The sequence below is a fragment of the Chiloscyllium plagiosum genome, chromosome 5 (genome assembly GCF_004010195.1).
Source record: "Chiloscyllium plagiosum isolate BGI_BamShark_2017 chromosome 5, ASM401019v2, whole genome shotgun sequence".
NCBI classification, from domain to species: Eukaryota; Metazoa; Chordata; class Chondrichthyes; order Orectolobiformes; family Hemiscylliidae; genus Chiloscyllium; species Chiloscyllium plagiosum.
In genome coordinates, this window is record NC_057714.1 from 2,290,474 (window position 1) to 2,312,789 (window position 22,316).

Genomic DNA, 22,316 nt, shown 5'->3' on the forward strand with positions numbered 1-22,316 from the left:
CCGCGTGGGAGCACGAGGTAGCGCCGATACAGTCATCTATGTAGCGAAGGAAAAGATGGGGGGTGGGGCCAGAATAGTTGCGGAAGATGGATTGTTCCACATACCATTTCATGGGGAATACAGTGCTGTTAGGAACAAAGTTCCAGGATCTTGATTTAGCAGCAGCAAAGGAATCGCAAAAACGTTACAAGTCAGGAAGATGTATAGCTTGGAGAGGTAGTTGCAAGTGGTGGCATTTCCATTCATTTGCTGTACTTAGCCTTCTAGGTATGTCAAGGTGTCTTTGGAAGATACTATCCAAGGGCTGTTTGTGAGTTGTTGCAGTGAATCTTGTAGATGGTACATATTTCAGTCACTGTGCATTGATGAAGGGAGTGAAGGTTGAAAGTGGTGGATGACTGCCAAACAAGTTAATCAAGTTTCTTGAACATTGTTGGAGCTGCACTCATCCAGGTGAATGGAGAGTACTCTGTCATTCTTTCGACTTCTGCCTATTAGTTGGTGGACAGGATTAGGTCAGGCAGCATCTAGGGAACAGGAGAATCGACGTTTCGGGCATTAGCCCTTCTTCAGGAATGCCCGAAACGTCGATTCTCCTGTTCCCTAGATGCTGCCTGACCTGCTGCGCTTCTCCAGCAACACATTTCCATCTCTGATCTCCAGCATCTGCAGACCTCATTTTCTCTGGTGGACAGGATTAGGAGAGTTAGGAGTAAAGAGTCTGCCATACTACAATAGGTCTTGAGTCACATTGATGTCAAAAATGATTAAAGCAGCGGTTTGTGTTCTTTAAAGGTCATGAGTGAAGCAGGATTTACAGCAATCCCAAAATACTGGCTCTTAAAGTGTAAGCCTAAATTGTGGAGAAGCAAGATGTATGTAACATTCATGTGTGTAGAGTGCTTAAGGAGAATAGAGTGGCAGTGCTGTAGCACATGTCAGGAGTGAGATGGAAAACTCCTGACTTGCTTTGATGTGTGCGGCTCCAAGAACACTCAAGAAGCTTTGTCACTATTCAGGACAAAGCATATACAACATCCATAAATAATCAGACCCACCACCACTGATGCTCATTAGTGTGTACTATCAACATGAAGCACTGCATAAATTCACCAAGGTTCCTTAGATAGCACTTTCCAAACTGATGACCACTACTATCTAGATGGACAAGGGCAACAAATACACAGAATTACTACCATCTGCAAGTTTCCCTCTAAGCCAGTCACCATCCAGACTTGGAAATATAACTTTATTCTTTCAGTGTTGCTGAGTCAAAATCCTGAAACTTCTTCTCTAATGGGATAGTACGTCTATCTATATCTCATGAACTGCAACTGTTCAAAATTGTAACTTTTCAAGATCTAGTAGAGATGGTCAATAAATAGTGGCCCAGCAAGTGCCACATTCTGTGAGTAAATAAACAAAATATGCACCAAACATTTTTTTTAAAATGAGATATTGACATTTATTAAAAAGGATTTGGTGTACAAAAGTGAAGAAATCTTATTGAAATTGTTCCAGGTCTTGGTAATTTCACAACTGGAAAGTACAGTTTCCAGTTTTGATCTCCTTACCCAAGAAAGAATATACTAGCCATGGAAACAGTGTGACAAAGGTTCACTGGATTAAATCCTGGGGTGAGACATTGTCAGTACCAAGAGTTTGAACAGACTGAGCCTATATTCCTTAAAATTTAGAAGAATGATTGCTGATCTCATTCAAACATAGGAAATTTTGATAAAGTAGATACTGGGTGGATATTTTACCTCACTTTAAAATCTAGAACCACATGCAAAAGTTTCAGAACAAGGGGTTGGCAATTGACGAATGGGATGAGGAGAAATTTTTTCGCCTAGAGTTATGGATCTCTAAAATTTCCTACAAGAGGGCTGTGGAAGCTCAGTTTTTCCATATATTCGGGACAGAGATTGATAAATTTCTGGATACCATCCTATGGGATTGGAAGTCACAGCTGAGGTAAAAGATCAGTCATAATCACATTGAATGATGGGTATGATTAGAAGGGAAGAACAGACAGCTTCCATTTTTATTTCTTATGGCCTTATGCTCTTACCTTTTAATAGTTTCTAATACTTTGCAAGAATAGAGTCCTTCTGGTACTGGTTCATAAGCTGCTTCTACAATCTGTTATAAAAAGGTTTAGAAAATTATTCATAGGGAAGAGAAAGTCAAAAAAAATATTTTTGTCTACTGTCAATATTAACTCTCTGTAGTTAGGAATTGGTGCAACAACCAACAGAAACAAAAGAAAGGAATAGTTTACAGAAGCCCCTAATCGATTTATAGAATTGTAGAATCATAGAATGGTTATAGCACAGAAAAAGGTCACTTGACATGTCATTACCTTGCTGACAAATCTAAAAATATTGTTAACATTATGTATCTTTAAATAACTTCACACTGAAAGGTTTTCCACTAGAAACCCTGGACACTAAGTGAGTGGAACTGGGTGCCCACCATACTACTTTGCTGAAAATATGATTTTTAAAACTATGCTTCACACAATGGTTCACATTTAGCCATTAGTGACAAAGCAAAGGTGATCCCCACTGACCTTAATGAGAGCTGCCCGTAACGTTCTAGCAATTTCAGTGGCATGGATCTTCCCTTTCCCGCTGGTAATTTAAATTTTGTGCCACATCAAGAGGATCTCCAGGAATGCAGCAATAGTGCAATCAACAGGGTCAGCAGCCAAACGCATTGACGTATTTGGAAGGGGAAATAAAGCACTGTATCCCCAGGATACCCACCTCTCTCTAAAGACATCAAGAGCATTGATGGGCACTACATGCTTCCATTGCAAGGACATCTGGTTATGAATAAAACCACGAAGAGGGGCAGATAGTCAGCAGAGATTACCTCCTCCATAGTCTTGGGTCTGCTTTATTTTTCTACCCAGCAGTGCTATTACACACAACTGAGCGACCTTCCCACCACCAAAATCACCATGACATTTTTGCATTATTTTTAAACCTATTTTAAACCTATGTAGCCAAAAGAATATTTACAAGCAAAGCCTGTTATGAGCAATGCAAACCTTCAAAACTGAGGGAAGTGTAGGGAGAAAGAGCAGGGACTTAATCAAAATGGGGTTGGAGGGGGAAATAAAGCATTGCATCCCCCGACGTACTAACCTCTCTCTAAAGGCATTAAGAGCATTGATGGACACCACATGCTGCCACTCCAATGAACCCAGGCATGAACATAACCACAGAACAGGGGCAGACAATCAGCAGAGATGATTCCTTCCATGGCCTGTGTCTGTGTTGCATATATTTTTAAAAATTTAACTTATTTTTCTAATCATCCTGTTCAGAGATATCATTACACACCTATGGGCCAGGAACCCATACTCCATGAGCTCTACAGAGAAATAAATTATTAATTCCCCATGGGCCTATTAAGGATTACCATAGGATCATTTACTGTTTTCAGTTTAGTGATTGATTTATTTCTACTGGCTGTTGCTGTGATTGTAGAAATGTTAAGCTATTTCCAGAACTGTTCAAAATAACTCAGGTATACAGAAAGGGTGTTGCATGAATTAAAAGATTTTGTTCTAACTTTGCAGATTCTGCATATAACAATTGCTCCCAGAGATGAGAATAGTTTGTTTCCTCTTAACCTCAGGGATGTCAGGAGGAATGAGTGGAAGCAATATTGAGCAGAACAAACTTTTGGTAGAAGCTGGAGGAAATAGAGTTGGAGGCCATATTACAGTGCTTATTGGTCTTTCCATTTCTTTTTATTATGATATTATTGTAATCGTTTTATGATGCTCATTGTCTTTTTTTATGCCAGTGCTAATTTGCAAAGTTTGACTTTTAATTCTGTCCAGAAAATTGTTGAGGTGTGAATATTAAATAATGTGATAAAACAATGAGTAGAAAAGTACAAAGTAGATATATTCAGAAACTTAAAAGTGATCTGTTCAACGTCTAGTTTATATTTAGTGTGATTTATATTACATGTTGAAAGTTAAAAAAGAAAGTCATTATGTTGAGAAGTGAACTAATAGATTAACTATATATATCAATACTCTGAAAAAGCAAACGTGGTTACATATTGTTGTATTATATCTCATAGTTAGTAATTATACCTTTAAGAGACATGCTCTTGATATCATTATTACACCATAACATATGAGCCGAAGGTACAAAAGTCGGAGACTCTATATTAATTGGGTCACTTGAAGCATAACGCGCTGAACCAAAAAGCTGAATGTTAGCACAGAGAAAGTTATGTCTGTGGATATAATATTTGAATAGTCAAGCTGCAATAAATGTCTGAAGGATCTTTCAATACCACATTCCCCACGTCCTGTTTTCTTCTGTTATTGGGATATTAAGCATTGCCACATCAGTTAAAGATTGCTGGAGACAAAACAAATATCATGGTGGCAGTGGTGGTATATGGGCACACATGTGCAGGAAATCTGGTACCAGACTGCAGAACAAAACACAGGTGACCAGCAAGAAGACACCAAAAGCACTGGAAGAAAGGCAACTGTAAAGTAAGTGCAAACATGCAAATACATATGTGAAGTTCATATTCAATTAATTAAAGGCAATTTTCAGAAAATAGACTCCTTCCAAATTTCATTTATAGCTTCGATGGTATGAAGCAATCATAAGCGTTGATTTTTTTTTAATTCACTGGTGGGACGTGGGCATTGCTGCCTGGGCCAGTATTGACTGCCATCCCTACTTGCCCTTGAGAAGGTAGTGGTGGTGAGTTGTCTTCTTAAATCACTGCTGTCCTGTGCTAAATCTAGACCCACAATGCCCTTAGAGAGAGAATTCCAGGATTTTGACCCAGTAGCTGTGAAGGAATGGCAATGTATTTCCAAGTCAGGATGGTGAGTGACTTGGAGGGGAGCTTGCAGGTAGTGGTGTTCCCGTGTATCTTGTCCTTCTAGATAGTGCTCATTTGGGGTTTGGAGGGTGCTGTCTAAGGATCTTTGGTGAATTTCTGCAGTGCATTTTGTAGGTAGTACACACTGATGCCGCATAGTATTGGTGGTTGAGTGACTGCATGTTTATAGATGTGATGTCAAACAAGTATGCTACTTTGTGGTGTCAAGCTTCTTGTGTTTTGTTGGAGCTGCACTCATCCAGGTAGGTGGGGTGTTTTCCATCACACTCCTGACTTGAGCCTTGTAGATGCTGGGCAGGCTTTTGGAGGGTAATAAATTGAGTTACTTGCTGCAGTGTTACTTGCCTCTGATAGCCTCCTCTCCTGTAGCCACAGAGTTAATATGTGTAGTCCAGTTCAGTTTCTGGTTAATGGCAATCACCAGGATGCTGATCATGAGGGAATTCAGTGATAGTAATGTTATTGAATTTCAAGGAGTCATAATTAGACTCTTTCTTACTGGAAATTATTCTTATATGGCACTTGTCTAATGGGAATGCGACTTGTCACTTGTCAGTTCAAATCTGAATATTATCCAGGTCTTGCTCAAATTGCAGGTGCAGTGTTTTAGTATCTGAGGAGTAATAAATGGTGCTGAATATTATGCAATCATCGGTAAATATCCTCACTCTGACCTTATACTGTGGAGGAGGTCATTGGCTCAACCATCTTCAGCTGCTTCATCAAAGACACTACCCTGAAGAACTCCTGCAGAAATTTCCTGGAGCTCAGATGACTGATATCCAACAACCTCAACCAACTTCTTTTGTGCCAGGTATGACTCCAATCAATGGAAAGCTTGCCCCCAATTCCCATTGACTCCAGTTTCGCTTGGGCTTCTTGATGCCACTCTTTATCAAATTCAACTTTGATGTTAAAGGCACTCCCACCTCTGGAGTTCAACTCTTTCACCCATATTTGGACCAATGCTGATATAAGGTCAGGAGCTAAGTAGGCTTGGCAAGTGCTGCTTGATAGCACAGTCAATTTCATCATGTTGTTGATGATCAAGAGTGGACTGTTAGGATGGTAACTGCTCAGGTTGGATTTATCTATCATGTTGTGAACAGGACACATCTAAATGACATCTACAGCTCATTTCTTCAGCCACTTCCATTTGTACTTGTTTGGGACCTGCTTCTCCATCCTGTCCCTGGGAATCAACACATTTCTGCAAATCTTAGTTGATCACCAAAGGAAGAGTTAGAGAACTAAGAGGTCAGTGAGGAGGGCATCCTTCCAATGTTGTGCTTCCATTCTTGTCACTGAAACATAGGATATCAATCTGGAATTGAATCACATTATTGCCTATTGAGGTTCCTTCAACTAGAAACCTTCCATTGACAGGTATGGATCTTCATCACAGCTGCACTCTTCCATTGATTGGGAAACCCAGAGGCTGGATAATGCTAATGCCATAGCCAGGTTAATCGACAATGGTAAAGCCCACTACTGCAATGATAAGGCTTTCAATCCCACAGCCAGCACCTTCACTGTGAGCAGGTCAGCACCCTGAAAATTCTGCTCAAAAAATGGAAGGCAAATCAAACGCAAAATTATGGTTTGATAAATTAAATACTAGTATGAGGATGCAGTTCCTGGGTTGAACAACCTGTGGAGAAATGTCTTTATAAACCTAGAAAGAGAAAGCTAAAGTGAAAGAATTTAGCAGGTAAGCTGGGCAAACATTTCAGAAGAGATAAATAAAACAATCCAAAACAGGAACATGTTGGTAGATTGCACATTGAACATGCTTCATATCATGTACCCAGCTAGACAAATACAAGAATGCTAAGTTTCAAATGATCACAACAATTTATATCACAGGTGCAAGGGTGCTCATAGGTTGCTATTGATGAGGAACAGGGAAATGGAAGAAGAAAGGAAGAAATTTGATTATAGAGAATCTTTCACATCCCAGGAGATCCCAAAGTGCTTTAAAGATACATTTATAATGTGGTTGCTGACTTCATCATTTTTCAAATTCAGAGATATCGCACCAGCTGAAATATTTAACTTTTCATTTGCTGCTTGATTTTGTATTAATTTATAAAAAAATTTATTGGATTGATTAATATTCGTACCTTTGTTGCCAGGGAGAGCATGTTACTGCTGTAAAAAGGAGGATTTAAAGTTGCCATTTGATACAGAATGCATCCTGCGGCCCAAATGTCTGCCTTCTCTCCATACGGTTCACTCTTCACTATTTCTGGACTGAATGGATCGTTAGTAGACTATAGGTTAAGTGTGTACACAAAGGAATTTATTATCATTACAAATCACGTCTGCAATCCCTCACCCTCAAACAAATGTAGCCTGTTCAATTTTGTGGCATTGTGGACCTGCCAAAGATAATATTAGTTCTATGGCCAAGGTTCATCATCAAAACTGCTCTACATGTATTCAGATAAACAAATTAAAAGTGCAATCTGTTCTGCACTTTGGACAACTTCAGGACATAAAAAAGCAAACTCTTTTGTTTTATTACATTACCTATTAGAAATCCTAATTGAGATTTGTTTGCTCTTTTGATGTTCTCTCACTTGTGTGCAGTCCTCATCACCAAAATGAACTTTTACAGAAATGGGTTAAAAACTAAACTAAAGCAAAAAAATTGTGGGTGCTGAAATATGAAATAAAAAATAGAATTTGCTAGAGAAACTCAACAAGTCTAGCATGATCTGAAGAGAGAAAGCACAGTTAACGCTTTGGGTCCAGTGACCCTCTTTTATTTGTAGAACTGAGGTGACCATGTATTTTTGTTTCTATTGAGCCTCTCTCTCTTCATTCCCTTCATTTCAAATTACTTCAAAACAAGAGTAGGTTGAGTTGAATTTCACACATAATCCTTTGGAAAATCAAAATTGAAAACTGGAACCAACCAGCAGGTGGTCTACTTGCTTAAAAACAATAGTAAATTTATAATATCTCAAATTTGTAACATAATTGGTGACTGCTGTAAAAAATAGGGTAACTAAGAACTTACAAACCTGATGGATTAGACATGAACCAAGGTCTAAAGTAAGGACTATAAAACAGGTGTCCAAATGCAATGGGTCAGATTTTCCAGACAGGAGCAATCTCACACAGATTCTACTCAGGTCTCCCTCAAAAATATGGAGTCGTACTTCCATTCTGACAATTCAATCATAACACAAAATTTTGATAGGAAGGTGAACCAGAGCAGTCAGCTGTTGTATTTTGAAATGTAAAAGTCCTAGCAACCACTTTGACAGCTACTGTCAGAGGGTAAATAATATAAGAGATGTGTAATGTTAGGATGCTGGGAGGATATGGTGCCATATAGGTATAGTGTAGGGTATCAGAAAAACAGGATGCCAGCTCAGTAGGATGCCTAGAGGGTAGTGTGCCAGCTGATTCAGGTGCCAGGTGTGTAGGATGTTGTGAAAAGGGGAGAGAAGGGGATAGTGTGCCAGGGCACGAGGACCCAATAAGTGATGCAGTTATAAGAAGGTCAGGGTAAGCGGGAGAAATCATGGAGTGCATGGATGTTGGTCTGGCAGTGGGGGAACAAGAATGTGTGGTCAGGTCCAGTGGCAGAGTTGGGTCTAAAGGTGGAGGCAGGTTGGCTGGACATATGGGGATGGTTCAGGGGTTGGGTCGGGTGTGGCAGGGTTGGGTCAGGTCTAGTGTGGGAAGTGGTTGAGGTGTTTGGATGGTTTTGCCTGGGGATGAGGTGGGGTGGTTGGGTCTGCAGTGATAAGTGGAAAGGTTTGGGTCTAACAGAGGGGAATTAACTGCTGATCATGGTGGGATTTTGGGTCTGAGGGGTGTGTCATGACCCAAAGAATATCATTTCCCCGAGGGGTGTCAGGCACCTATAGGGGAGGGACATTGAATCTCAGTGAATATCAGGGGATATTGTGTCTCAGAAGGAGATCATGTCAGGGTTCAGGGTCTGTAAAGGGTTTGGTGTAGTTAAGTGTGTGAGAGGCAAATATGAGGTCAGTTGAATAGTTACTTCACGTGTCAGACTATGTAATTAATAGCCTAGCTTATCTTGAGTAACTATTTTACTTAATTTTGTCAGAAGTCGCCAAATTTTCTGATTTAAATAATAATTTTCTAGGTGTGGTAGAATTGCCTGGTGGAACCTTCAATGCCCCAGGCAATTCATTTGGAGTGCCTTATGATTGGGATTTTACAGGGTCCTTATGTGGAACTCTCATCTACATTGGGAAAATGAATGCCTGGTCAGCAGAAAATCCATGTTAAATCCAAATCAATGTGAATTACTTGTTAGATTTAATAAAATGAATCGATTACGATCATATTAAACTTGATTTGCAAAATAATTTGTAGTAAGCCAGCTCTTGAATGTATTAAGTCTTGTAAAAAACAGCCATCCCTTAGTGTATCACGATCTAAACAAAGGCTTTAGTTAAATTCTACATTTATACTTACCAGGAATATAATATAGTCCCAACAACTGAAGTCATTTTGCTGTTTTCTTGTTTCTGTTTTGCAAGGCCAAAATCAGCTACAATTGAAAACAAGCAGAAAGTAACAATAATAATAGCATGGGACACAAAAACAATTACTAATCGTATTGGGTGTTCAATTGCAAAGTTAATTTTTGATTTGCAGCGCAATCAGACAGGTAGCATCTAAACCACTGGAAACACCCATTTCCTTGTTCTATCAACTGAAAAGTCAGAAAAGCGACAAGGCACCTGGCTACATTTGGCTGTTGAGACAGAACTCAGGAGATTCCCCAACTCACTAAATGCACCTCAGTAAAGTGCAAGCTGAAATGTGTGATTTTCATTCCATGATGGATGGTGGGAGGATAGATTTCAGCCCACAGATCTAGTAAGGTGTGGGTTTGCAGTTATAGGGGTGGGAGAGTCCTAAGGAGTCTTTCTTTGAAATGTTGTTAGGCCCTCTAGCTCTCAAACCTCACCCTCCTTCATCCCTCCACCCACTTGATAGGCCAATCCACTGCCAAATCGTTCCTCATCCTGCATCATTGCCTCTCATACCCTTCATGCCAACAAATGCTTTTCAACTATGCCCAAGATTCCTTGTGCCCTCATACCACACAATGCCAACTCACACCTTCCACTTACTCCACAGGTCTTTCATGCCCCCTGTGCATAACTTATATTTTCCACCCATATCCAGAATCTCTCATATCCTCCATGCAAACACAATGACAACTCTTACCTCTCTTTACATTTCATATCAACTCAATGCTAACTCATGTCTCTCAACCACTCCAACACACTTGTGTGTGAAACCAACTTTTAAAAACCCATTCAAGGCTTTTAAAAGTATTAAAGTTGTAAATATTTTATAGAAACAAATATGTCTATTCAAAACCCACATCAAAGACAGCAAAACCGTAAATAAAACTTTTAAATCATTAATCAAACTATGAATTCAGAAGCCCATGCTAAGACAACATAGCTTTTTAAACTCAGAAAAGCTTTCATATGACATAATACTAGCCCTCATTAACAATTAACTCTATTGAAACTTCACAAATACAGTAGATGCTACTGAGGGTATTTCTAACCTATTCTTTTAATCAAAGCAGTCTAGTAGAGGGTTTTGTTTAATTCTCACTAACAGCTATATTATTTTTGTCAAAGGTTAAACTAGAAGGAATTTAAAAATAATTTTAAATTATGACAGTTGTACAGACCTTATCCATACTTCATGGCTACACCATCAATTCATAACTCCCACACTATGGACAAAGGCTCATGTGACAACTAAAATGTCACCTGGTTTAACTCACAAGTGAGATAAATGCTCCCTACTTAAGGCTTCCCTCCTTAGTGTTTATGCCATGCTCCCTTCCCTTACTGGCAAAATTAGATCTGCTTAAAATGAAGGTGAAATTTCCACATTGAGATCCCAACTCCACAAAAATGTGGCCCTCTATAGTTTTAATGATGCACACTAGTGATCAAATGTTGCTAAGAAAATACGTTAAAATTCCATTAGATCAAAGGAAGTGGCTTATAACGTAGCCAGAAAAAAGTGGTAAACCAGAGAATTGGGAGAAATTTAGAATCACCAAAGGGTTGAACAAGGGATAGATAATGGGAAAAAGAGAATATAGAGTCATAGAGATGCACAGCATGGAAACAAACCCTTCGGTCCAACCCGTCCATGCCAACCAGATATCCCAACCCAAGCTAGTCCCACCTGCCAGCACCCGGTCCACAAGCCTTCAAACCCTTCCTATTCATATACCCATTCAAATGCTTTTTAAATGTTGCAATTGTACCAGCCTCCACCACTTCCTCGGGCAGCTCATTCCACATGTACCACTCTCTGTGTGAAAAAGCTGCCCCTTAGGTCTCTTTTATATCTTTCCCCTCTCACCCTAAACCTATGCCCTCCAATTCTGAACTCCCCGCCCAGGGAAAAGACTTTGTCTATTTATTCTATCCATGCCCCTCATAATTTTGTAATCCTCTATAAGGTCACCTGTCAACCTCCAACGCTCCAGGGAAAACAGCCCCAGCCTGTTCAGTCTCTCCTCATAGCTCAAATCCTCCAACCCTGGCAACATCCTTGTAAATCTTTTCTGAACCTTTCAAGAATGGAAGCTAATGAGATACACTAAGATAGACCATCAAAGCTTCTTTTGGATGAAACCTAAAGGCTGTGAATATTTGAACACCACTTTTGTAAGCATGCAAATAGACCTTCTTTGTAATTACAAAGTGGTGGAAAACACCAGAAAGCATCTGCCCAGGTGTAATCCAAGACTGAGCAAGATAGAGGTGGAACCTGGGAGCTAATGAAGAGGAAATCTTCCTTCCCAGCAGCATATCCTTGGCTGCCGCTCCTTCATGATATTTATCCTGCCACCCAGCCTTCTCCAGTCACTGCACTGCCTGAAGGGAGCTCTTCCAGGTGCCAGGAGGCCTAGGGCTACGGCTGCTGCTGCAACTGTGTTCCTTTTTCAGCTGCTCTTACTGATCTCTCCACTTCCAAACTCCAGATATGCAACAATAGCTCGACATGGCCTCCCAGATTGAGAAAGGCAGTGAAGGAGGGCAGTTGAAGAGATATCGCCATGGTGGGGAACCTCTCCTTTCTAAGTCCCTGCCTCTCTGGTATCATGAGCCTCCTTGTCCCATCAACCATAGCCTTTGTTTTCCCATCGGTCCAGTCTCCTCCTGAACCCCCTTCCTCATCCTCTGCTGGCGGAAAGGAGAGCAACGTTAGCAGCTCATGTGAAGTTTCAATGGCCTCAGTACTAATGGTACTGTACACAGAAAGTAATGATGTCAGCTGTCATACACAGACGTTTCAGGAGTCTGTTGTGGCCAGGTGATGTCACAGCCCACATCTGTCTATGCCCTGGGGCCATTTAGTGTTAAGAATACTCACTTGGAAAAGGAAATAAATGAGTAAGGATGCATGCGGGTCCATTATAGGAGAATTTATAATGGAGAATAAAGAAATAAAAAAAAATACAATTACTTTGTGTCTTTATTTAAGAAGAAAAATCAGAAAATCCCTCAGAAATGTTTGGAAACCATGGCACTTGCAAGAACTGAAAGAAATTGGTATCAATAATTAAGTCAGACTTGGTTGAAGGTCAATAAATCTCTTGGACCAAATGGACTATACCCTAGAGTGTAGAAGGAGGTGACCATGGAGATTATAAATTTATTGGTAGTTATCTTTCAAAATTCTATAGATTCTAGGAAGGTGTGAAAAGTAGTAAATGCAATCCCACTAATTAAGACAAGAAAGAAAAAATGGAAAAGTACAGAGCTATTAGTTAGATATCTGTTGTAAGGCAATCTATTATAAAGGCTGTGATAATGAGACATTTAGAAAATAATATTACGATTGGACAGTCAAAATTCATTTATGAAAGATAAACCATGTATGCCAAAGCTGTTGGTGTTTTTTTTGAGGATGTTGAGATGGTTGTGCCAAAATTTCCAGAAGGCTTTTGATAAGGTCCTAAACAGAGATTAGTAAACAAAATTAGAGCCCATGGATTTAGGGGTAATATATTGGCATGGCTTCATCATTGGTTAAGTCAGAAAACAAAAAGTGAGAATCATTTTCAGGACAGGACGCTATTACTAGTGGGCACTACAAAAATTACTGCTTGTGTCACAACTGTTCATAATCCATATTAATAGTTTGTATGTGGGGACTAAATGCAATATTGTTAAATTTTCTGATGACTCAAATTAAATGGAGAATTAAACTGTAAGGAGGATACAGGTGGTTTCAAGGGGATTTAGACAGGCCAAGTGAATGAGCAAGAACATTGCAGATATAATGTAATATGAATAACTGTGAAGTTACAGTTGTGTAGACAAAACAGAAATACAAAGTATTTCTTATATGGCAAGAGGATGGGAAGTCTTAATGTCCAAACAAAGGAATGTGAGCACTTGTGCAACAAAGGTTCACCGATGATAGGATTGTCTGATGAGGAATAACTGAGAAATATTAGTCTAGAAACCCTTGACTTTTGAAGAATAAAATTTAATTGAAACTTACAAAATTGTTACAGCTTGGGTGTAGATAGGAACTCTTCCCCTGGCTGATGAGTTTAAAATAAGGGGGCATCGCCTCTGAATAAGCCATTTCATACTGACTTGAGGAGGAATTTCCTCTCTTAGATAGTAATTAATCTTTGGAATTCTCTACACCAGAGGACTGTGTGAACATAATAATTGAGCAAGTTCAAGGCAGAAATGGATAGATTTCTGGATATCATGACCTCAAAGAGGATGGGGTTGCATGGAAAAGTGATGCTGATGTAAATGATCAGCTGTGATCTAAATGATTGGCAGAGCAGGCTTAACAGACTGAATGGCCTACTCATGTTCCTACGTTCCTTCCTACATTCCGAAATAGCTTACGTGGTGACAGCTAAATGTGAACAGGTGTACTTACAACTAATTCTGACAGTGAAACTAGCAAGTCTGTGACATTATAATTCAGTCACACAAGGACTAATAGAGACTGTCATGGGGAGGTTTCTGAGTGTTCTGCCATTTTTAAACATTCAGAAATCATTTGTGTACTTTCCTGAGGAGTTCTATCATAACAAGCCTGAACATAAGTTGCCAAATTCTCCCACTCTAGCTTTTTCCAAATTATGGATGCATGATACCAAGGATCATCTTCCTCAGATCTCTGTAACTATTTATATTATAGCTAGTCGGCTGCATAATGGAGACTTCAGAGCTGCTGCTGAGATAATGGTGTTTCTGTAGCTTTGCATCATTTGAACATCAATAGAATGAAAACCCTTCTGTTCATTAGACCACACAGTTTACATAAGGAACCCCGATACAGATGTCATTTTGTAAGTCTGCCACACTATGACAGTTGAATGTTCTGTTCAGCTGATACTGTTTTTCCACAGAGATAATACCAAAGATATTTCAAAACTGTGAGCCTGATTTTAACTTTAAAATAGCATCTGTGGAACATAAGTGCCAGGCAATGACTGTCTCCAACAAAAGAACATCTAACCCTCAGCTCTTCCATTACTCTGGTTGCACAGTGGCTCAGTGGTTAGCACTGCTACCTCACAGTGCCAGAGTCCCAAGTTCAATCCCTGCCTTGGGCAACTGTCTGTGTGGAGTTTGCACATTCTCCCCGTGTCTGTGTGGGTTTGCTCCGGTTACTTCCCACAGTCTGAAGATGTGCAGGTTAGGTAAATTGACCATGTTAAATTGCCCATAGTGTTAGGTGTAGGGGAATGGGTCTGGGTGGGTTGCTCTTCGGAGGGTTGGTGTGGACTTGTTGGGCCGAAGGGCCTGTTTCCACACTGTAGGGAATCTAACTCTAATCTATTGCTGAAATTCTCTCCACCACCATCTAGCACGTTCCTGTAGATCAGAAACTATAGACATACAATTACTGTAGCTACAAGAGCAGGTCAGAGTCTAGAAATCCTATCACAAGTAATTCACCTCCGGACTTCCCAAAGTCAGACCCCATCTACAATGCACAAGTTAGGAGTAAGATGGAATACTATGAATACACAAACAAGGGACAAGAGTAGGCCACTCTGCCCTTTGAACCTGCTCCACCATTCCAGAACATCATGGCTAATCTGATTTTCATCTCAGCTGTATATTTCTGCATATCTCAATAATTTTCATCTCCTTATTATTCAAGAATCTATCGAGCTCTGCTCTAAAAAATATTTAAAGATTCTGCATCTACTGTTTTTTTGAAAATGGAAATTCCAAAGACTCTCAATCCTCTGAGAGAAAAAAAATGTTTCTTTATCTCTGTTTTAAACAGGAAGCCCCTTATTTTTAAACTATGACCCTGAATCCTAGATTTTCCCAGAAGAGGAAACACCCTTTCAATAACCACTTGTTCAAGACCCTCAGGATTATATAAGTTTCAATTACATCACCTCTGTCTCTTTTAAACTCCAGAAGATACAGTCTAGCCTCTCTAGCCTTTCATCAGAAGACAATCTGCTCATTCCAGGCTTGCAGCATCCAAGGAACAGGAAAATCGACATTTTGGGGCAGAGCCCTTCATCAGGAATTACTCTCAACTCTGATATCCAGCATCTGCAGACCTCACTGTCTCCACTCCAGGTGTTAGTCTAGTCAACTTTCTCTGAACTACTTCTAATGCAGTAACTGCTTCAGTACTCCAGATGCGGTCTCATTAATGTCCTGTATAACTGAAGCAAGACCCCCTTAGTTGAAAAATGTGGTGCTGGAAAGACACAGCAGGCCAGGCAGCATCCGAGGAGCAGGAGAATCGACGTTTAGGGCATAAGCCCTTCTTCTTCAGGCTTATGCCCGAAATGTCGATTCTCCTGCTCCCCGGATGCTGCCTGGCCTGCTGTGTTTTTCCAGCACCACATTTTTCAACTCTGGTACTCCAGCATCTGCAGTCCTCACTTTCTCCTAGCAAAACCTCCTTACTCTTGCATTCAATTTCCCCTTGTAACAAATTATAATATTCTATTAGCTTTCCTGATTATTTGCTGTACTTGTAGATTAACCTGGACACCCAGAGCTTTGCAATCTCTCACCATTTAGATAATATGCTTTTTAAAAAATATTTACATCAAAATGGACAATTTCACCTTTCCCACATTGTTCTCCATTTCTTAGATCTTTGTCCACACACTTACACCTATCTATATCCATGTGTAAATTCCTTACGAGCTCTTCACAATTCCTACCTATTGTTATGTCATCAGTAAACTTAGATACCATACCTTTTTTGGTCCATTGATTCAAATCATTTATATAAATTGTAAAGAGTTGAGGCCCCAGTATTGACCCCTGTGGCACACCACTCATGATATTCAGCCAGCCTAAAAAAGTCCCACTTATTTCTACTCTCTGTTTCATGTTAGCCAGTCAATCTTGTACCATGCCAATATGTTAACCGCATACCATGAGCTTTTATTTTCTGCAATCACCTTTGATGTGGCACCTTATCATTTTTTTTACTGGAAATCTAAATGTGATGTATCACTGGTTCCCCTTTATCTACAGCACAAGTTACTTCCTCAAAAACTCCAATAAATTAATTAATCATGATTTTCCTTTGATGAAGTCATGTTATCTCTGCCTTTAACTTGTCCAAGTTATAACATTTCAATAATAGCTTCTAACACTTGCTCTATGATAGATATTAAGCTTACTGGCCTCTAATTTCCTGTTTTCTGCCTCCCTCTCCTTTTGAATAAAGGAGTTATTTTAACTATTTTCCAATAAAAATGAACCTTCCCTGAATCCAATGAGTGTTGTAAAATTATAATCAATGCATTTACTATTTCACAATTACTTATTTTAAGGCCCTAGGATAAAATCCATCAGGACCTGGGGAATTTATGAGTGCAGCTCCAAGAATATTCAAGAAGCTTGACACTATCCAGGACAAAAAGGTCCAATTGAGTGGCACCAAATCCTGAAACATCCAGTCCCTCCCCTACCAATGCTCAATAACAGCACTGTGTACATCTATAAGGTGCACTGCAAAAACTCACTGAGGCTCATTAGAATCCAGCACCCTCCAAACCCACAACCAACACCATCTAGAAGAATAAGTGCAGGAAGTACATATGAACACCACCACCTGAAAGTTCCTCCCCATGTCATTCACCATCCTGACTTGGTAACATATCGCCATTACTTTAGTGCCACTTGGTCAAAACACTGGAACAGAGCTGAAAATGTGTTGCTGGAAAAGCGCAGCAGGTCAGGCAGCATCCAGGGAACAGGAGAATCGCGTTTCGGGCATGAGCCCTTCTTCAGGAAGCTCATGCCCGAAACGTCGATTCTCCTGTTCCCTGGATGCTGCCTGACCTGCTGCGCTTTTCCAGCAACACATTTTCAGCTCTGATCTCCAGCATCTGCAGACCTCACTTTCTCCCCAAAACACTGGAACACCCTCCCTAATAAATTTTGGGTCCACCTGCAGGATTTCAGTAGCTCAAGAAGGCAGCTAACTTTTTCTGTGGAATATAGGGATGTGCAATAAATGCTGGCTGAACGGGCATCGTCCACATCCATTAAGCAATTTTTTCTAAAACAGTGAATGCATCCTGAATGAGTTAAAATTTGGCTCACGTTAGTACATCTGTATGCTACAGACTAATTTAGCAGATGTCACTGTCCTTGAAATATGCAGTGGCAAAAAAAGCCCAAAGTAACTGCCACTACCATAAGACACTTCTGTTCTAAAGATCTGAAGTTCAAACTATCGCATATGGAATAAATCTTGTTCGCTGGCAAATGTGAAAAAAAAGAACATCCCTTCTGAAGTGACCAAGGGGCATGTTCCCAGAATTTAGATTGGTATGTATATGATTTTTCTGTTGTTGCAATAACTACATTTGGTGGATCCTTATTAATTCATCTTCCTTATTCCATCATTCTTGGCAACCCCAAAGAATTCACATCCCCACCAATTTAATGATATTTCATTTTCAGCAACAACTAAGATCATTAGTTAAAAATGCAAAAATATTGCACTGCACACAAAAAATGAAAATATAACAGCAGGGAGAAAAATACAACCAAATCTCTACAGTAAACAACATGCTGCAGTCAAATTTTGAAATTGTAAGTTCAATTTGAGAATGCAATTTGAGGAAGCCTGGTCAAAGGAGCAGTCATTCTTCATTACCAGTGGGATATTGTCATCCACAGATATTCCCCAGACCACAGCCTTCTAGCCTGGACTTGATAATACTCCGCTTCCAACCCCTCTATGTATCTTGCATCTTGCTCAAGTTATGTATGCTTAGAAATCTTACTGGACATTTAAGTAGGAGTATAAGTATATTGTCAAAGGATGTAAGGGTGGACAGGGCAAGGGTGAGAGAAAATGTGGGGTGACTGGAGCTTGAAGGCCAACCCAACTCTTTTCCGCTTGAACCATATGAAGTCTCACCTGCTAGATTTCTGAGTCCTCAATCCTGATGAAGGACCTTTGCCCGAAACTTCAATTTTCCTGCTCCTCGGATGCTGCCTGACCTGCTGTGCTTTTCTAGCACCACACTAACCTAGACTGCTGGATTTCTGACCTATCTCTGGTCTCACTTTGCTACCTGCAAACTAATGGCAGAGGTGGGATATATTTCATAAGTAACTATTAATTTTAAAATTGTGGTTGGATAGGGGCTGGTGCCAATGGTATTTTTTGCTGCTCAGGGCCTGAAAACCTGTCCTCAGGAATATGTAAAATTCTGTCTTAAAGTTCTGAATTCTGGGATGATATGCAGAATTATATGCAATGACAAAATAGCTAAAATATTTTTACACACAAACAAAAAATGTTAATAAGAAATTAACAAACACTAATATAACATCCCCAACCAGTTAATTAGTCAGAAAGTTCATGGACAGGTTTCTAATTAGCAGCTATGGAAAGTGAAAACATAAAAACAGGCCAAGAAATCAGTTCTCATGATCATCATGAATTCTAATAAACTCTTAACATATAAAACAGATACATTGGAAAAGTCACAAAATTCAAGAAGGGTAGCTTTATCTGTGAGAATTAAGATATAAAAATACATCGTTTGGCACACCAAAGTCAGAGTTGGCAGACAAGCAAATCATCGGGCCAGAGTGCAGCTGAACTAGCAAAACTAAATGGCAGAAAGTCAGAAAGACTTTGAAGAATTGTAATTCAAAGGTTAATACAGGTTTAGTGTTTGGCTGACAAATGTAAAATTGGTAAAGAATACTGCCATATAATTTAAAGATTATGACTCTAAGGCCAGCAGGTATGCTGTCAAATGTGTTCAGGGAATCTCAGCAGAGCCAGAATTAGAAGGAAATATGATGATGGCCAGTACCAAACAGAAATCAAAAGAGAGAATCATGCTTCAATTTATCTGAGGAGCAAGTCATTTGCAAGCTGTTAACTTGCCAATGAACTTTGTTAAGATAGATGGCAAACTGGGACGAATTTTGCTAGACTGCTATGCATATAGTGTTTGGTGCAGAAATTACATTTATACACCTAACAATTTACTTGTATAAGCTTAAAATTTCTACTTTAATGTCCAGTACAATTTACAATTGGTATAATTAAATTTAAATGATAATAATTTAAAAACATAAACCTAATGAAGAGATTAGCTGTATTTGTTTAGGTGCTTGTTTGAAGTAATAGCTGTTTATCTATCACTATTTAGCTTCATCTTCAATTACTCTGGCAAAAAGGTAATCCATTTTACTCAGATTATACTATGCTTATGTAGGCTTATGTACCATCACTCTGGACTTTATGTGTAAATAAGTTCAAGCAAAAAGTAAATTGAGAATCTTTTGAATTTTAGATAAATATGGTAATAATCCAATTCAGCCCATATATTCATATTAAGGAAAAGGCAAGATAGGTTTGACACCACTGAGACATTTAGATGAACTGTCAGAACCTCTGAGGGATACAGTACATCCGCAGAGAGCATTCTGCAATCTACTCCATTATAAAGACTTTGAACTGTGACCTAGCAGTTCTTCATTTATTTTAGGATACAAAGTAAGTCAAAAACGTCCTGCAGTCAAGACCTAATGCAGAGGTTATTAGCCTCTTTTTAAGACTTCTGTTGCTCTTATTTCTTGCCAAGAAAATTGGTAAAAAAATAGAGAGCAGATGCATGCAGTTCAGAAAGAAATTGAGATTTACCTTCAAAATCAAAAAGAAACAATTCCATTTATCTCATGTCTCAGATGTGTACAAATGTCCTTCACAATGAATTACCTTGAAGTGCATTTTGCAATTGTTTTATAGGCAAAGGTAATAGATATTTTGTGTACATCAAAATCAAATAACTGGTAAAGAGACAAATAACCAGGTTGTCTGTTTCTGGTGGTATTGATTGAGGGAAAAATTTTTAAGCCACTTTAATGTTTCATCCATAGACTGAAGTCTTCAGTAATGCAATCATTGATATGTTAATTTAGCACAACTTGGAATTATTTGCCCAATTATTCCATCACTTCCTGTAAGGAAATGGCTCGCCTTGAATATAGATTAATGGTATAGCCAACACTACAATGTCACTAAGTTGCAAATATGAGGTACAAATTCAAGCCACTATTCAGCTGCACGGCTTATTACAGCCGCAATACCATTCTCCATTAGATCAAAATAGCATAATAAATAGGGGCAGGACAAGACCATATGGCAGATCTAGCCTGGTCTGTCATTCAAAATGGTCATGGTTGATCTTGGACATCAATTTCACTTTCCTACCAGCTCCCTTTATTGCTTCATTCACTGAGAGACCAAATCCATCGATCTCTACTGTGATGCTTGTGCATGGGTGTAGTTCAATTAATCATCCACTAGATATCATTAAATGCAGTTGGGTCAGACACCATAAACTAATTGGGCTATTGTGCTGTAAAATGTTATGATCTATGATTTTGTGATTACATGTATGCTGCAAAAAACAACTTTCAATTTTCCTGTTAAGTCAACTGGGGATGTGCAGGCAAGATTTATTTGTGACATATTTATCTATTCATCTAAAATAAAAATAAAGAACTGGAAGAAGTCAACAGGTCTGGAAGTGCCTTTCCTGAGAGAAACAAGGCTTCTATTTCAAGTCCAAAATGAGTCTTCTTTCAGGTTATTATTTTTTTCTTCAGAAACCCTTGCATGAAGTGAACTGATGTAACAAAGCACATGAAAAATATGTTTTAATGCTGTTAGCGATTTTGAGAAGATTTGTAGCTCAGGCTGATGATAAGTATGTAAGTTAGCTCGCTGAGCTGGAACATTTGTTTTCAGATGTTTCATCACCATGACTGGAAGTCATTTCTGATATGTCTTTGATGCAAGGCAATGTCTTTGAGATAATGTCTTGATGCAGCTCTGTGAGTGTTTTTTTCAACAAACTACATCACTGCGGCACCCAAGAACTACAAACAATGGATGAAAAATATCTATGCAATGTTTTCAATAAACACAATCCACTAATTCCTCAGAAACAAACCCAAGCAATCAGAAACAATGCAACCAAACTATAGCCACATTATCTTACATCGAAGACATATCAGAAATGACTTCCAGACTACTCAGACCCCTTGGCATCATGGTAGCCCACAAACCTACCAACACACTTAAACAGTGACTAACGAACCTAAAGGATCCATTAGATACTACCAGCAAAACTAATATAATTTACAAGATACCATGCAAGAACTATAAAAAACACTACATCAGACAAACATGCAGGAAACTTGCCACCAGGATACATGAACACCAATTAGTCACCAAAAGACACGACCCACCATCATTAGTTTCCATACATACAGACAAAGAAGGACACCACTTTGACTGGGTCAACATTCACATCCCAGGACAGGTGAAACAAAGACACCCATGTGAAATCTTAGAATGCATGGCATTCTAAACAGAACTTCATCAATAAACACACCGAGTTAGATTCCATCTACCTTCCCTTGAAAAAAAGAACTGGAAATGATATCACCCACGTTAAGAAACCAAGACCTATAAATAGAGAGGCCGGACATACCACAAGCGCTTCGCTGGAGCCTCCGATGCTCCAGGGAAAACAGCCCCAGCCTACTCAACTTCTCCCTGTAGCTAAATCCTCCAACCCTGGCAACATCCTTGTAAATCTTTTCTGAATCATTTCAAGTTTCACAACATCATTCCGATAAGAAGGAGACCAGAATTGCATGCAATATTCCAACAGTGGCCTAACCAATGTCCTGTACAGCAGCAACATAACCTCCAAACTCCTGTACTCAATACTCTGACCAATAAATGAAAGCATACCAAACACCTTCTTCACTATCCTATCTACCTGTGACTCCACTTTCAAGGAGCTATGAACCAGCATTCCAAGATCTTTTTGTTCAGCAACACTCCCTAGGACCTTACCA

At 39.3% G+C, this 22,316-nt stretch overlaps 1 protein-coding gene across 1 annotated transcript in view; it reads right to left on the minus strand.

Annotated features, from left to right (window-relative positions):
• nek10 (NIMA-related kinase 10) overlaps positions 1-22,316 on the minus strand; it is a 196,602-nt gene that overhangs the window by 45,995 nt on the left and 128,291 nt on the right. The window contains exons 19-21 of the mRNA XM_043689493.1: positions 9,361-9,436; positions 7,020-7,149; positions 2,075-2,145 (exon numbers count right to left, since the gene is read on the minus strand). Of these exons, the coding sequence (XP_043545428.1) occupies positions 2,075-2,145; positions 7,020-7,149; positions 9,361-9,436 (277 nt within the window). The remainder of the gene's footprint in view (positions 1-2,074; positions 2,146-7,019; positions 7,150-9,360; positions 9,437-22,316) is intronic.